At 37.9% G+C, this 17,408-nt stretch overlaps 1 protein-coding gene across 1 annotated transcript in view; it reads left to right on the forward strand.

The window, feature by feature from the left end:
- Window positions 1-11,893: 11,893 nt before the first annotated feature.
- MAGI2 (membrane associated guanylate kinase, WW and PDZ domain containing 2) overlaps window positions 11,894-17,408 on the forward strand; it is a gene marked incomplete at its 5' end in the record, with an annotated part of 532,170 nt that continues 526,655 nt past the window's right edge. Inside the window, 1 exon segment of the mRNA XM_035896847.1 lies at window positions 11,894-12,010. Coding sequence (XP_035752740.1) covers window positions 11,894-12,010 — 117 coding nt within the window.

Below are 17,408 nucleotides of genomic sequence, written 5' to 3' on the forward strand. Positions count from 1 at the left end.
ATGGAAATAATTTGCTTGGTCATCTACAAATCTCGCTGTTGCATTTGCTGTTTAGTAATGTGTTTGCTTGACTTTTGTCCTGCTAGCTTCTCTCTGAAACAAGTAGGAAGACTTCCCTTTATATATGTGGAAAAAAGAGGGAATGTAGGAACTGTATCCTTGGTGAGCGTGATTCTGAGGCAGAATTAGAGACGATTTCTGCCCTGCCACATTGCAGCAGCCGGAGCACCCAGGCTCTGATGGGCACTTTGGTTTTTCCTTTGCCTTGGCAAAATGCTTGCTAGAGACAGACTGCTAAGCATAACGACCTAAAGCCATAGTTCCTCTGATCTGAAATGTCCTGGTACCTGTAGCTGAGTGATTTTATGACAATATTGCTGGATTTAATGCATCAGTAGGGCAAAATATCAAAATTGTCCTAGAGACGCTCTGTAGAAAACCTGATGCATGGTGCTGCATAGTGCTATTGAGGCCTCAACAGCTTCATTTTCATTTTTCGTATTGAAGTGTGACTCAACATTTTACCAAAATTCACACTGCTTTGATGGTACTTTTACTGTACATCTGTGAAGCTTGCCTAGTGTGATGGATTGTGCCAGAAAATACTTTGAATGGGTTTTATATTAAGGTAACAGATATGATCTGTCACACTGTTGTGCTACAATAGCTTAATAAGTTTGTCACAATAAAAGATGGTTCACTGAAAAATTAGTGCTTTTTTCAACCTTACTTCAGAACCAAGCAAACCCCTTGGCTTATTTGTACCTTCAATTTTCTTTCCCAAAGTCAAATTTATTTATGCCAGTCTTGTAATACTTAATATTAATTATTAATTATTCTTGTAAGATTATTAATTGCTTTATAAGACTGCACAAAGAACTATGAGGCTTTAGGTGTCTTCAAGAAAATAAAATAGGATTACTTATGCCTTGTAAACAGTCATTTTAAACAGAAAATGCTTATTTTGTTGTAGATTTTTCTAGCTATATCTGGCTTTTTAAAAAATTAGTTTTATAGTGAAATTGTATACTATTTCCAACTTTTTATAAACTTTTTATCTACTTTTTATCAAAGGGCGTTTTTCCTGACAGTAATTACCTATGTAATTTTTAGCCATCCTGGATGCCTTAGAGAGAATGGACTGGGAAAACTGCTTTTTGGTGAAAGGCTCTAATTCCCAAGCCAGCGCAAAATGAAAACCTGAATACTATCTAGCCTTAGGAATAGGTCTGCTACACTTCTTAGGGGATTAACAGTGCAGCCTTTTTGTAATGCTCTAAGTATTATGTCCACTGCTAGTCTAGTTATTTCTTGATTCATTTATTTTTAAGCCTAATAATCACCTGTTCAATTAGTACTGCAACTTTTGTTCCAGAGAATCCCAAACAATCCACAGACTTCACTTGCTTTTCTGTCTTGACTGAAATGCAGGTTTCTTAGCACGTAGCATAGAATCATAGAATGTTTTGGGTTGGAAGGGACCCCTAGAGGTCATCTAGTCCAACCCCCCTGCAGCGAGCATGGATACTGCTAACTAGATCAGGTTACTCAGAGCTCCATCCAACCTGGTCTTGAATCTTTCCAAGGATGGGGCCTCCACTACTTCTCTGGGCAACCCATTCCAGTGTTTCAGTAGCATCTATCACCACTTCAGCACTGTCTTACAAAGACTATACAGGGCATCCACTGGTCCTGTGGCCTCAACATGCTGAGGCACTGGCCCACCCTTGGCTTAGAAAGAAGAGCATCACTTGCTCAGTTTCCAACGTGACTTTCATTTTGGTTTCATGTGCTGAGAAATTTTCTGTTCGGTTACTGACAGCACAACCCTGTTTAACTTTTGTGGCAGCTGGAAGATGGCATCACTCTGGACTTCAAGCTGAAAGGGGCATCACACAGAAATTAAACAGAGGGGACCGTGTCAGTTAAGTGTTCTGAGTAGTGTGTTGTGTATAAAGCTGGAGGACACCTTCTTGCCCTCAGGTTTATTTGCATGTTTTGTGATGTCTTAATTTCCCATCACTGAAAAATATCTGTAAGGCACCTCCCATTTTAAATTTTCTCAGTGTTTTACTCTTGCTTTGACTTGGTATGAATGCCATGCCACTTGATTCAGTTTTTTGGGTGAAGGATTTGCATTTGATAACATACATGCAGTTCAACCTCAGAGGTTAGCAATAATTTTGTGAACTCTGCTTTCAAAGAGAAGTTTATCTATTGCATGTTGAGTTTGCACTTGATAAGTTTCATGAGTATAAAGTCTGCAAAATGGTGTTCTGCTATTTATGCAACAAGCTATTAGAAAGCCAGGAAGCAATGTGTTATGGTAGTGATTTTTCACAGTACATTATGGGTTCAGACTGAGATGCTGCAAAGACTTTAAAAAACTGGGCTCCCATGATTCAGATACCAACCTAAATCATATTTTGTAACTATTATTAGAACTCATACAATGGTAGCCTCTGTGAGCTTGCTTCCCTCATAAATTGTGTGTTACTGGTATTTTTTTTACCCAGATTAATCATTCTCTTTTTACAAAATGTCAGCACACAATTCACAGCCTATTAATATGGCAATATCATTTCCAGAAGTAAGGAAAATAAGTCTCTATCACAAGCAATTAAAATTGTGTGTCTGTGATTTAAGTAGAATACATTTCAAATAATTCAAGTCTGGTAAAACTATGCCACTATTCCGATCCAGTCTTTCATATTTTATTCAAATACACGTCAGACCTCAAAGTTCCATCACAGTTGTATTCCACAAAGAAGATAAAATTAGAAGAGTAATAGAGAAAAAGAACATTTGTGTCCCTAGTAGATGAACAGTCATATTGCTGTATTCATAGAAAAAGAGTATTAAACAGAACAGTAGCTTTTCCATTAAAGGTGAGAAGCAATTGCTGTCTACTTTCAAGAGGAGATGGTTTTACCCATTGCAAAACAAGGACAGGTGAATATTTGTCCACAGTAAGATGATTTTGAACATATTCTTGTACATTCTGATTTTTCTTGAATAATAAAACTTGTAACAGATTCTTGAAGACTGACAATCTATCTGTGTAGCTCTCAGCACAAGCTTTTAGGACCAGGCAGCCCAGAGAGGAGTGCAGAGAGGACTGTAGAAGCTCTGGATGTGGAGAGCAGAGGTGGCTTTGGGTACAAGTAAGATGTGTGGGGTTGGTTCCTGAGGAATACCGTCTGAACATGCCCTTCTTGTAGATGTTCTGGGCATTAAAGTTGCTGCTCCATCAGGTGACCCCAAGAGAGGCTGCAGGGTTTCAGTGTTCGGTGACTCACCCTTACAGCACAGAGAATTAAACTGACACGGTGAGGCATAATTTGTGCCCAGCCAGAATGAATGAGCCCCACATTGTCACCATTATTATGTATCAGAGATTAGTGCTGCATTTGAGCTTTTCCAGAGAAGTCAATTTGTGTGTTTTTTTCTAATGAGCATGTCAGTAAGCAGCACACAGAGAGAAGCACAGGGGGTTTTTTTTTCCAGGTATATACAAGAAAAAATATTCTGCTATAGTTTGATTAAAAATAAAATTCTTCCATCTTGATGACTTTTTTTTTTCCCCCTTGTTTAACTTGTCTATTGGACATCCGTGGCTAATGTGGATTTCCCTGGAATTCAAAAGAGCTTCCTGGCAATATGCCCAGCCTAAATAATAATATAAGTGTTTTTTCTGAAGCTAAAACCAGCCTTATTAGTCCTGTTCAAATTTTTTTCAAATTGCTACAGTCAATCTCTGGTTAAACTTATTCTATGAGTTTTTGACTTTATGTGCCATCAATTTTCAAAGAAGTTTTGTCTTCAGAAGAATACCAATATGATGTTTTATTTCCCTTTTCCATCTGTTCTTGTTGAAGTCAGTTGGGACCTTGCTATCGTTTTCTTTGGGAGCTGTATCTGGGAGTTAGGCCACATAACAAACATTGGCCTTAGCAAGTTTCAAGCTCTGTTGTGGTACCCTTTGTCCAAATAAAGGGAGATTTCTATGAGTGGGAGCATCTGAATGCCAGGTAGTATTTGAAGTAAAACTTCTGTAAATATGTTCACATTTCAAGAGAAGTCTATCCTTGCAGATATTGCTGGGCTCTATATGACTGCACAGATTGAGTGTCATTTTTGACATTCTCACTTCGTAAGTTAGTGTATAATCCTTTGCAATTTAGTGTTTGTCAAAAACATCTGTAAAGGTAATTATTTCCCTTCTAGTAAGTCTTTTAGGAACAATTACAGTATTAAATATCTCAGTAGCAATCATTAATGTTTATGTGTAAGTTATCAGTCAAATCAATGATATACTGGAGGCACCTACAAAGAGCTCTGTTTCATAATTAAGAAATGTTGCTTTAGTGAATTTCAAAACTAGAGTCAAAGGTGGTTCATTTCCAGACAGCCTTTGTAGAGAAGCAGCAGCAGTATTCGAACAGCATTTTTACTTTATTTATATACCTACTAACTAGAACACCGAATAAAACATAAGTATTCTGAAAGCAAAGTGCCACAAGCTGTCCTGTCCCTTATGTAAAGTACAGCTTAACTTTTTTTTACCAACCCATTAAATCATGGTGTTTCCCAGAAACTAGAGTCAAGAGCTGTGCTGGGTGGGCAATTAACTGAAGAGAACAAAACCTTTAAATAACAAAGCTACAAAGTGGTTTTACTAGTTAAAAGGCAGTTGTCTGAGGTTAACTTGGGTGTGCCTATCTCAAAGTCAATGTTGCATGCTGCCAGCAGACTCCAGAAGATGCTTGCAAGTGGCTTCATAGTGGAAGGCTTTCTGTAGCCACGAGGACTGGAGATCTACTATTTTAATAAGAGCTGAAGTTCAGTAATCTGAGACAAGGTTCCAAATGCAGTTGTGTTTGGCCCAGCTGACTCTCCTGATGACACAGTTTCCCCATATCATTACAAACCTCATTTTTGCTTCCAGCACAGTGCACACTTGGGTCTTATGTTTCAAACAGGCTTCAGGCTAGCTACAAAACTAAGCAATTAAATCCAGGGCATTATATGCTTTCACATTATTCCAAGGATCAGTCTCCCTCCAGTGTTTCTGGACTCATCTTGCTGCTGCAGGGTGTCCTCTTGATCTAGTCCTTACTCAGACTGCCCCAGCAGAAGGTACCACAAGGGCAGGTGGTGAAGTGAACCCTTAGGCAGTGAGGATACCTCCATTCCCCACAACAGAGAAAGTGGAAACTTTCTTCACTGTGAAGATCAAAGAGTATGCAAACCTCCACCTGTCTCCTGGTCTGAGGAGAGCAAGTGAAATACAGAGATTAGGGAATTACATATTTATACAGAGACATACATACAAATAGTCAAGTAATATTGATGTGATTTAGTTTTAGGTGGACCTGCAAGGAGCAGGGAGTTGGACTCGATGATCCTTATGGGTGCCTTCCAATTTGAGATATTCTGTGATTTTATATGAATGCTCAGGGACCTGTTGTGGAGAAAATTATTCATTGTCTGGCTAGATTTTGTTGGGTTTTTTTAATACAGTCTGTATTCTGTGTATAATACCATCCCTGTGCAATTTTTCTTGTAAGCCCTCCACTCCTGTATTTTAAATCTTTGAATTTAAAATGCTAGGAGGGAGAAATAAAAGGGTATGTCTATGAATGAAAATGTAAGTGTGTGTGTGATAAACACAATATACATGTATATGATACATGAAAGATCGATAAGCAAAAAAGTTAGTAGCATAATCAATACACAAAGAGAAAAGGAAAGACTACAAAATAGTAGGCTATAAAAGAGAAGGCCATTTCTCTGTCAATAAACTAAATCTTAAAGTGTTTCTCATAATATATAGCACATACAAGAACTCCAAGCTGTACATTTTTCCAAAGCCTTTACTCTTGAAATTTGTTTAGATGTACAGTAGAGGATTATGAAATTGAATTTATTGGAGTAGTCCCAAGTATGAAAGAAATTAATTTTCTTCCTAAGGAGTCTTAGTATTCTTCCATATTTCCCTCTTGGTTCTCCATCACACACCGCGCATTGCACAGTGATGGTAGCTCAACCCTGATAGTTTGAGACTTTGGAGGTAAGTCTGATGGCAGATTTGGCTGATGGTAGTGGTGGAAGGCAGGCGAAAGTTCAAAGAAGACCCACAGAGTTAAATCTAGGGATAGAAAGGCTTTAAAAATAAAAAGTGTAATCTTCACCTGGTGACTGGAATGTAAGACATGCTTCTTATACTTTACTAAAGTTTTGTTGTACTGTTTTTAGTCTACTGTTACAGTGATTACATATTTTACATGGAAACCTGAAGGAACTTCCAGGGTTGAATATGCTCAATATACGATGATTAGTGAAATGCCAACATTCGTCTTTACACTCCTCTGAGTATTAGATAGGTTTGTTGAGAATAATTTCCTTTAAATAATAGGTGTAGCTGCAGTCTGTATTTTAATAATGTATCCATATGAAATCCAACTGAGAGTTTTGATATAATTTGGAATTTTCATATTCTCTCTTAAAAGTGATTTTTTTTTCATTCCTCTTGCCAGTTAAAGAAATTATTAAAGCAAATCATACCATACTGGTTCTGAAATGTTAAATGCATGATATCTTCATTAGTCGAGTACTAAGATAAAACATACCTAATTTGTTTAAAAAGTATTGTTTGTGCTACAAATGCCAGCAATCCATATTAGTAATGGTAATCATTAATTCCTCTTTAATGAATGCTTTCGTTTGTATCTTAAGGATATATTTTTAAAAAAATTTTATTACAATAAACTATTACCGGACTTATGGGAAAAAAAAAAAAAAGAAAAGTAAAAAAGTTTGGTGGACATAGTTTACCTCTTTGTTCACAAACTTTTTTATGGTCCATGGGATAAGTGGAGCCCTCAGGGGAGGGAAACTTTGCTATTTGCCTGAGAGGACCATTTGGGGAACAAAACTTTGAGAGAAAACAGGATATGGCAGTTAATTTTTTTTTGTGTGTGTTTAAATCTTTTCAATTACTTTAGGGAGCTTGCAGTGAGAAACGTATGTCAGTAGGAGTGTTTTGGAGCCCTGGATGCTACGGGCTTTCTCGCAGCTGGGTAGTACCAGTCCCTTACTGCTGCTCAAGCCTGCATTTCTGATTTTTCTTTTGCATACCATAGTATTAATATAAAGCTCCAGGTGGCACCTGAGTAAATATTTAGGGTGATTCTTCAGTAGAATAGTCCTATCTGGTGAAAGCCTGTTCAGCCAAGGCATTTGACTTTGCCAAATACATGTCTTAGATTTCAGTCAGAAGTGGGAGCTTGTTGAAAACAAGGGGAGACACAGATTGATGCAAGTAGGGCAGTAGAAGAGGGGAGTTATACACTAAAAACTTACGAGCTTGTCTGTTTTCACAGGTCCAGATCCTAAGAGATTTCTTTTCTTTTTCTTAGACACAGGTCATGTACAGATGCAAATCTAGATGGAATAATCTTGCTTATAGATTTTTCTAACCAGGAATGTTTGTAGAACCTGGGGAAATGGAATCTTTTAAATTCTAATCCCAGTAAATAAAATATCTAAGGCAAATTATTCTTGGCAGAGATGCAATTGATTGTAGTGTTAAAAAAACAAATAATGTACCTCACCAGGTTTTGGGAAGTCAATTCATTGAAAGGTTATGATACAAGATGAGAAAATACTAATGGGTGAATGCTCAAAAATGTTTGTTGAGAAGCTATAACCATAAAAATCGTGTTAAGGGTAAGAAATAAATTATTTAGAGCTAACATTGTGTGAACGAGAAGAGGGATGTTTGTGTTTTGCAAGTAGTCCTTCACTTAAAAATCAGATACAAGAGTAGGCAGCAGCTGCAGCATCGATGGGTTACCAAACAGGAAGTTATGAAAAAACCACAATATTTAGGGCTAGAGAAAATGATAAACCTTTATCCCTGTCATATTCTCGGAAATAGCAATTATCTTTTTCAGTTTTGAATCTTTTAATGAGCTACAAACGATTCAATACCCGTGTGTATGTGTGTTCTTTATTGTATTTCTTTCCTGATTGGGCTTCGCTACTAGATTTTGAGACAGGAAGGAAATCTGACAGATATGTACTAAAACACTGTAAAAAGATATCCTTTGCTCATTAAATTCATAAGTAAAACATGCAAACAGAGCATTTTTTAGTTCAGCCAAGTGTATCTAATTTTATAATCTGTGGAATCAAATTTAGTCATGGTTATGAGTTTGCCATCATGATTGGTAGCTGTACCTAAACCAGACATATATTATGCAAGGGATCATTACTGGAAGTATTTAATTCACGTCCTATATTTCCCAGCTAGCAAAGCAGTGGGATTCATTGGAGTGAAATGAAACTGAAACAGAGTATAGGCCTCAAGCCAGGAAAAAGAAAAACAAAAGTCCTGCATGGCTGCAAGCCAGTGCATGCTCTGTTGCGCAGTTGTCAGCCTCCTCCTGTGGCAGTGGCCAAAGAACATTTTTAATTATGATCTCTGGGGTGGGTTTCTAAAGCTTGTGCTGTATAATACTGCTGACACACAACAGCTCTTCCTTTCGCTGTCGTGCATGGTGACCAGGAATTGGCCTTCGCGAGCTCTGTATAGAGAGTCATAGAATTGTTTAGGTTGGAAAAGACCTTTAAGATAGTTTAGTCCAACCGTTAACCTAACACTGCCCTTCTACCACTAAACCATGTCCCTAAGCACCTTGTCTACCTGTCTTTTAAATACCTCCAGGGATAAACCTCATCCTCTCAGCTCCTCCTCGTGAGCTGCTCTGCAGTCGCAGCGGGGCTGGCAGGACGGTGGGACAGGCACCAGTGGCCCACGAGCATTGTTCCAAGGTCCTCCACTGTGGGCTGGCTGGGAATAATAGAAAAGTAGGGGGTTAGGTTCATGTCAGGAGTTTTTCAACATCTCAGTGGGTTTCAATGTACCGTGAAAAGAGAAAATAATGGAAAGTTGAATTTTATAGAAATAAAGTACTGGACACTTACCTAACTGGGTTGGATGGGACTGCTAAATAGTGGAGTATTGTTACTGCCTGTAAAAACAGTTTCTCTCTGACTGCTCCTCTTTCTATGAACATATCGACAATGTCACTAAGTTTCTTTTTTCCCTCCAAAGTGAAGCAAATGATAATATTTTCTGTCTCCTATTTCAGCCTTTTGGAGGACACAGTCTTATTGTTACTCATGTTATTCTTGATTTATATAGTCTGACACACAAGATCTAATTCAGCTGCTAAATCAAGGCTGGTTTACATTCTTGCAAATCACTATAGTTTCTTGCAAAAAGTCTTATGGCCCCATACTAGTACAGGCCAGATTTTGTTCTGCTTGTACTTTAAAAGGATTAGGCTGCTCAAAAGCTCAGGTATTATAAATACCTGGAAAGCACATCTGGAGTCAAGAGTATGCTTTTGACAAGCATCAGGTAAAACAACAAAGCTTTTTAGGGGGGGAAAGCAGAAGAATGATATTTAGAAGGATGAAGTAAAAATACTACACCTGCTCTTCAGGACTCTCATACTATTTTATTTTTTACACTTTCCAGGATGTAAAATTAATTGTTATTACCAGATTCAAAAAAAAAAAAAGGTGGCTTATGCCCAAAGAATTGAAAAATGTCATTTAGGTCAGAAAACGGAATGACTTTCGCAGAGGGAAATTTGTCAGTTGTACATGTGCTGTCTGTAGTTCATCTGACTGCTCTTTGAAACAGCCTCTGCTAGTGTTACAGTATATACCCAGATATGAAGAAAAAAATCATGTTTCCCTTGTGCTTGGAGGCTGGTAAGTTTTTTTTCCTCTGCACCATGTACCAGTTTTATTTCTGTTACAAACTTTTGCTTTTGAATTTGTATGTAAAAAATACAAGGCTGTAGGTATCTCCTCTTGTAAATATACATTTTTATACTCCAGTTTGGAATATGCGATTTGCCAAAAAAATCCCATGACTCTTTTTACAAAGCTCCTAGGAGGCTGTAGTGCATTCATTACACATGGTGAAGTAAATGGCTGTGTTTGAAGCAAAAGGCTGTAAATAAAAAATGCACGCTGAGGGTCAGAAATCTGTGTAGGTTCCTAAACTTACTTATGTCATAAGTTGAATGATTCAGGTTTATGTCAGTGGGCAGGCTACAGCTGTTGTTCTGGAGCTGGCATTTTCTCAGGCTGCCAGAAAGCATCTGCATCACTGGGCATGTTCTGTATATTAGAGCGAGAAGAGCAAGAGCTGCAGGACCTTTACTCTCTGCAGCTGGTCAGAAAGGACAGCTGACTCCCACCAGGAGCAGAGCGTCTCTCTGCAGCCTCCTCCAGCCCTCGCCTCCTCTGAAGCCTCGTAAGAAATTAGTAGGAGTAAGGATGGTCTGGTCTGCAAACAGAGCCCATTGCTAGAAACGGGGTTAGTGGTACCAAAGCAGTAAACTAAAGGTGGTTCAGCTGGGATCCTGGAATCACAGCAGTCTGCATGGAAGTTCTCAGCCTCTGGGAACCAGGCACACAGGTATTTCTTTGTGTCTGTTATGGGTCGGAGCTTTTGGCTTTTTTCCTTTTGATTAGGAAAGTCTGCTGGTCTTTTGCCTTTAGCTAAAGCTGACAGAAAATATTTATAAGCTTTCTATAAACCTGGGACAAAAGGTTTTGAAATTATTGACAAATAGCAGCAGTAATAAGATCATGGACTTGTAATTGGCAGATAAATAGGAATAGCTGTAAGGAGAAATATATTTTAATTTATAGCCATTTGTGCTCGGCAGTGACTTTCAAATAATTGGGTGGGAATATCATTTGTTCCTTTTTACAGGAAAATCTTTATATAGTTCAAGTCAATAAGACTTTTTGCAGAAGGTTCAATAGCAAATGCCATTCGAAAAAACATTTTAAGGTTGAATGTGTGAAGCAACAAGTTAGGGATCTGCTTACAATTTTTCTTCATCTCAGAAATATGTGTCAGAACTCAGTGTAGTAATGATTTTCTATATTTTCCTTATATCATAATTTCAGAGAAAGAAGAAATGCAGTTATTTATAGACTCTTTTTTCATACTTATAAATGTGATCCATACTCCACGTTAAAGGAAATGAAGAGGAACTATATCGGGAAATGTTTGTTAATCATATCAGACGAGATTTATAGGTATGCCTTTAATAGTGGAATGTGACACACCAGCCGGTTGCTAAACTACACTTTAAGTTGTTTTGTGTTAAAGTTACAGTCAAAGTGGCAAATACATGTTTTGTAATTCATTTTTTTTCCACTTTTGCAGTGTTATGCTGAGATGTTTTATTACTAATGACTCCTTTCGGTGGTGGAAATAAAATATGTACCCTCATTTGCTATAGTACTTTCTTCAGATGTAAATGCTATTAAAAATAAATAATACAAAAGATTATATCGTATTTGTATGATCACTAAATACAGCTGCATTTTATTCTGGTTACAATTGGACTGAAAACACTGAATATTACAGAGGCATTTTGAACCAAGATTTTTTTGTTTAATAAGCAGATGGGAAATTGGTACAAGGTCATGGGGAACATAATATCTAATAATGCGTTGTTTAGATACATATTTAGGTAGTTATATAATAACAATATGTTCCAGTTTGTGCAGAAAAAAATTGACACCCCTGTCTATAATCCTATATGTATTTTCTGAACTGTACAGATTTAGCCACGAAGTTGTCATTAACTATTTTAACCTTTACAGTTATTGATACTAAGTAATATTATACCAACTGCATGCCTTAACCAGAAAGCTCTTTGTGCTTCTGCCATCCATCGTGACAGAAACATGAAGGAAAATGAGCCACCGAGAGTTTACAAGTGATTCATTGGTTCCATCAAGGCAATGTATTTTTAAATCATGCTTTCATTTGTCTTTTCCTTGACAGGAGGCATCGTTGATAAGGACCTTCGTCACTACCTCAATTTACGGTTCCAGAAAGGTTCGGTAGACCATGAGCTCCAGCAGATCATAAGAGACAATCTCTACCTCCGCACAGTGCCATGTGAGTAGGGTGGAGATGAACAAATGTTTTCTTAGCGGCAACGCGCTATCCAAATTAGTGCTGCGGAGGCCATTTGCAAGGTGTGAAGAGGTGGACTGTAGATGAAGCAGTCTTCCTGTAAAGAGATTTGTGGTTTGGTTCATGTCTTCCATGTTATTACTGAGAAACTGAACTGTCTAATGCTGAATTAATTTCTGAAACTGCATGGTGTTTTCAAAGTTGTAGTTCTCATCAACTGGGGCTCTGGATTAAATTTTTTTTTTTTCTTCTGCAATTTTAAAAAGAAGAAATTTAAAGAAAAAAGCAGTTTTCTGGGCTGGTTAAATTGATGTCCAACAGACAGCATTTGATCTGCCTCGTATTTCACAGTATTATACCTTTACATAATAATGCCATGGGGTTTAGAACACAATAGGCTGACAGAGGAAACATATAAACTAGGCAATTTTGTTGTTTAGGGCAGCAGGCGTGGCAATGAAAGTTCATGTTGTCTTGCATACGTTTTCTTTTCTTGTCATGTAAGTCAATGGTATCTATATCTGAAATATTCCAAAACTTCTAACATCATTTTTGTAACTATTGACATCATGCACCTATTTCTGCAGCAGACATGAAATTAAGCAGAGTAATATAAGCTGTGACCAACAGTCAGGACCATGCCTTTCAGAACAGATCTACTTGGCTGACAGACAATATATCATTTAAAATGGACTCGAGTTCCATTATTCTTCCCTCATAAAATAATTGCTTAGTAAACAAAAAAATAGAGCTTCTGATTTTGGCAAAAAAAAAAAGGGGGGCACCTTTGAACTTGTAGACTTGACACTGAAATGATAGGCAGAGGAAGGTATACTGAGCAAGTGACTGTGCTATTTATATGGTAATGAGTGGACGCTCCTTGAAAGCTGTGTTGGTTTGAATGCTAAGGTATGTTTTTTCTTTCATTACATTAAAGAACGGAGCTTTGAAAAGCTCCAGCAAAATAAGGCATACAAGCATTTCTCAAAAAATTACCACCTGTATGCAGAAAATCAAAACCATTACATTTATACGAGAGCTATGATAAATTAGGTTTGTCTGAAGATGCCAAGAAACAACACAGCTGATGTGCAAATGCAAGTACAAAGATGTTTTGAGATTAACTCCCACTGCCTAGGACATCTAGGGGGTCATTAGCATATGAGTGCTAATGATGGAGGTCCCGATTAAAATGAAAGCAAGCCCAGATACTGTCTCTCAGCAGTGTGGGTATGATGAGTATGTTTTGGTTTTGGTTTGGTTTTAATCAAGGCAATAATAAAATGTTCTCATTTGTCAAGTGAAATACAGTACTCGCAGAAGAATATTTGTCATTGAAACAGTAGTACTACAACCACAAAGACCACAGTTTGGAAACGCTTAATATTACCTTTCCTTTCTGCTGTAACTGATCCATCTTCTGTGCCATTTCATGTGGTTAGATTCTTAGGTCATTATTCTATTACATACAGAGCAACTTTAAGTAAGTAAGAACCAGATTTTTAAAAATAGTATAGTGCCGCAGATGATAGCCGCTGAATTGCTAGGTAAGCAGGCATGTTCCTGGGTAGAGTGGAAGAATCACTTCAATAGCGGTGGTAGAAAAAATAGAAAAAAAATAGTTCCTGAGTGGCATATTTTCTTTGAAATTTTCTTGACAATTCTATGAAAGTAACCCTCCTAAAATGTGGTTATTATTTTAAAATAAAGACCTTAACACATGCCGACAGGGTGATATGTGGTTAGCTAAAGAAGTTTCCATACTCAGCTAAATGAAAAGGACACCACCGCATACATTGCAATACAGATTTCCCCTCAGTCATAATTGAGGTGAATCTTTCTTAATGCAATTTTATTCTATCTATCTATCTCCAGCATTCATATTTAGGAGGGAAAATGTTCTTAACTGTTTTCTTTTTTTCTTATAACGTAACTAGGTTTTGAATCATGAACTTAACTTTTCAAGGGTGCTGGTATTCAAAATTTTCTGCTTTGTGCAGTTTTGTTTGGTTTTTTTTTTTTTTTTTGAAACTGTATGTAGGCTAAAATTAATGGTTCGTCATCCAAACAGTGTACTTTACAACTGGTAGGGAGATTTCTTTAGTATGCAGTAGTAATATTGACTATACCATTGCTCACAAGTTCACTTAATGAGTACAGACTGACCGTGTACTTATTGCAAATCTTGCAACGGGTGCCAACACAGCAAAAGCAGCACTCGGTTTGGTCAAATTCTTGTGCAGAAAAACAGAGCGAGGAAGCCAACTGAAGGCAATGTAGCCTTTATTTCCAATGACAAGGTTGTAACATAAAGAGGAAAAAATCTGAAAAATAGGTGGCGACCTTTTACCTTTAAAAATGCACCTACAATCTTTCCTCCATTATAGAAGTATAATTGCCAGTGAAACCAGGAGAACCTTTGTAAGAGAGTCCTTGACCTTGAGTTTTTACTGTTCTTTGCTTTTTGTTCAGACTGACAGCACTGGCCCTAGCAGTGCAGTGGGCATGACCACTGCTTTCTCAGCCTTCCAGGTCAGGCTGAGACATCTTTCACTTATGTGAATTGAGCGAGTATTTTCTGTGAAACTAAGAAGCAGACAACTAAATCCATATCTGTTTTAAATCAGGATAAGTCAACTGTAGTTAGAGCAGGTAAGCCAGTATCCACTGGGTAAGAATTTGAGTTGTACATTGTACAAGTGCACATCCCTGTGTGCACCAAAGCATGGATGGGCCAGAAAAGCATGACGTGAGGATAATGGATCAACTCTGCCCCCAGAAACTGTGGGCCCTGTGGATAGGATGAATTGGTTGGGTTTGTGATCCTTGCATTTCTCTATCTTTAATAATGCAGCACCGCTTTCTACCAAATTAGAAATGACCGTGTAACCCTAAGAGTCAAATGCTGCCTTCCATAAGTGGTTGCAGTTCTCAGTGCCATATGAAATTGATTTTCACTGCATTGTCAACAGGAATTACACGCATATATCCCAGGGCAGAACGTGCGATTGTGTTTGCCGCAGTTGAGATGCAGCCGTTAACTAGCTCTGTCCCCAGAGCTGTGTGACAGCAGTAATGGAACTGATACATAAACAAGAAAATGAAGAAAAAGTTCTGTTAATTTAAAGCTGAGTTAGAAAAGCAATAAAGCTTTCAACAGACAAGGTCAAGAAACTGAAACTTTTTTTAAAGATACAGTATTGCAAATAACATAAAAGAAAATAGGCACTCTAGAAAGAGGACTGGGCAGTGGTCTTCTGTCAGGGCACAGGTCTTGTTTTAATGCAAGCAGGAGGACTGGACTTCAAGTGTTGGGAAACCAAAAGTAGTACAGATTAAAAATATGCTGAGCACCTCAGAGAAAAAAAAAAAAAAAAAAAAAAAAAAAAAAAAAAAAGCCAAAATGCAGTTTTGGAGGAAAGAAAGGTTCACAGCTCTCCAAGTTCAGAAGACCTGACTGAAGTTTGTCTCATGCATTTTCTTCCCCTTTTTCTGTTCCATGGGGTTTTAGCATAGTTTTCATACCCTAAACTATCCATTGAGGTTGTCCTACAATACCGAAAAATAGCCATGGTAAGAAGTGGTAGTTGTTAAACACAGGTAAGCAGTATCTGACACACTCTGTCCAAGTCCAGGGATCTAGAGACAGGCCACGAAACAATTCTAGGACTGTGAATGCTATAGGCAGACAATGGGTTAGTTACGCTGCACCTTATGCTTGGTAGTGCTATTGGCAAAATGCTACTGCCGTGTGGGCAAACAGCTTTCCAGAAGAGATAGCTCTAACTTTGTGTCATCACAAGAATAAAGCTTTGGGGAGAGTACGTGACAGGAAACCAGCTTTGGTAGTGACAGTCATGGTCAGACCTGTCTCCTTTGATATGTCCTTCCAAGCAGTTGCAAATGCCATTTAAGAGCTGGCAAAGTAGTGGAGCTGTGGTTGAAAATAGAGTCTGTGTGCATCCTTCCCAGACGGGGACTATGAAGTGATAGTGGAAGACATGATTAAGCAGTACTGGAAAAAGTCAAACAATGACAAGCTGATTCATAGAAGTAAAAAGTAATCTATTAATTTGAAGAGCTTCCCATTGATATCTTCTGGGATATAACCTCAGATTGACAGTAGCTCAGGTGAATTACTCTGTCCCACTGCACTCATTTACACCACTGGAGGATGCAGCCCAGAAGTGCATCCTCCCCTGGCCACGTACCATTAGTGATAATTTAAAATAATTTTAAAAAAAAAAAGTGGTGGTGGGGGGAATTGTCATGGGGATGGGGAAGTTTCCTTCCTAGTGTTTGCATTTAGAAAAAGAACGATGGAAGAAAGGAGAGGAGTGGGTGTGTGGCTCAGGCTTATTGCACTACATAATACAGTACTACTAATAACACAGAAGACTTGGAGGAAGGCTGGTTTATTTAAGACATTTGTCTGCCACATAGGAAAAAAGTCATTATGTGCTATAGTTGCCCACATACAAAATAGTGATAATAATTCCTGTTGTTTAGTTTTCCTATTGGCATTGATTGCTCTGGTTTAGGTGAATATAGGCGACACACTGAACTGCAAATATGAAACCTATGAACACTTAATACTATCCTTTCTTTCTGCTGTGATTTCTTATTTTTATCCATCTTCTGTGAATAATTTGATTCTTGGGTCATTTTGAGTGACTTTAAACAAAGGCCACATTTTCAAACATGGCTTTGTCCTGTTTTAGTATAATATGGTCTATGTATAAATACATTTAACCTACATGATGCAGTATTGTCTGTACACTGTTGAAGTCCTATATTACAAAGTGCTTCTATCTATTGTCTAGTCCTTTTCCCAGAAGAGAAAGTGTATGCAGTGATTTTATTTTTTTCTTATTTTTTGCTGGGCTTGCTTTTGTTTGTCATATATGGCGAAGGTAAGAACCATTAGCTTTTGTTTGTTTGTTTGTGTTTTCAGATACCGAAGTCAATAAAATGTGTTTCTACTTGAAGCAGAAACTGTTGCAGGGTGGTGAGGACACTCAGCCTCAGGGGAATTCACGCTTTCAGCCCTGGAGAAATGTCCACCTCCAAAACAATCAGGGTCTTTCCGTCTGGCAGAGAGATGTATTGCATTAGGAGTCCATAGGCATTCATAGTCTTCTTCATGGGTACCAATCAGAAGAAGACACCTCTGGGTGTGTACGTACTGAGTTATGATGAGGCTTTCCTCTCCTGCCCCTCCTCTCTGGGGTTCAAACTAAAGGGTGTTATGGTAGAACAGTAGTTTGTTCTAATACTTTTTATATTAGTCACTATAATGAGGAAATGACAACATCAAGTAAATACTGAAGGAAATCCCAATTACATACCCAGGTTTTCATCTGAAGTTTCTGAATTTAAA

The sequence above is a fragment of the Egretta garzetta genome, unplaced genomic scaffold (assembly GCF_000687185.1).
Source record: "Egretta garzetta isolate BGI_Z169 unplaced genomic scaffold, ASM68718v1 scaffold156, whole genome shotgun sequence".
NCBI classification, from domain to species: domain Eukaryota; kingdom Metazoa; phylum Chordata; class Aves; order Pelecaniformes; family Ardeidae; genus Egretta; species Egretta garzetta.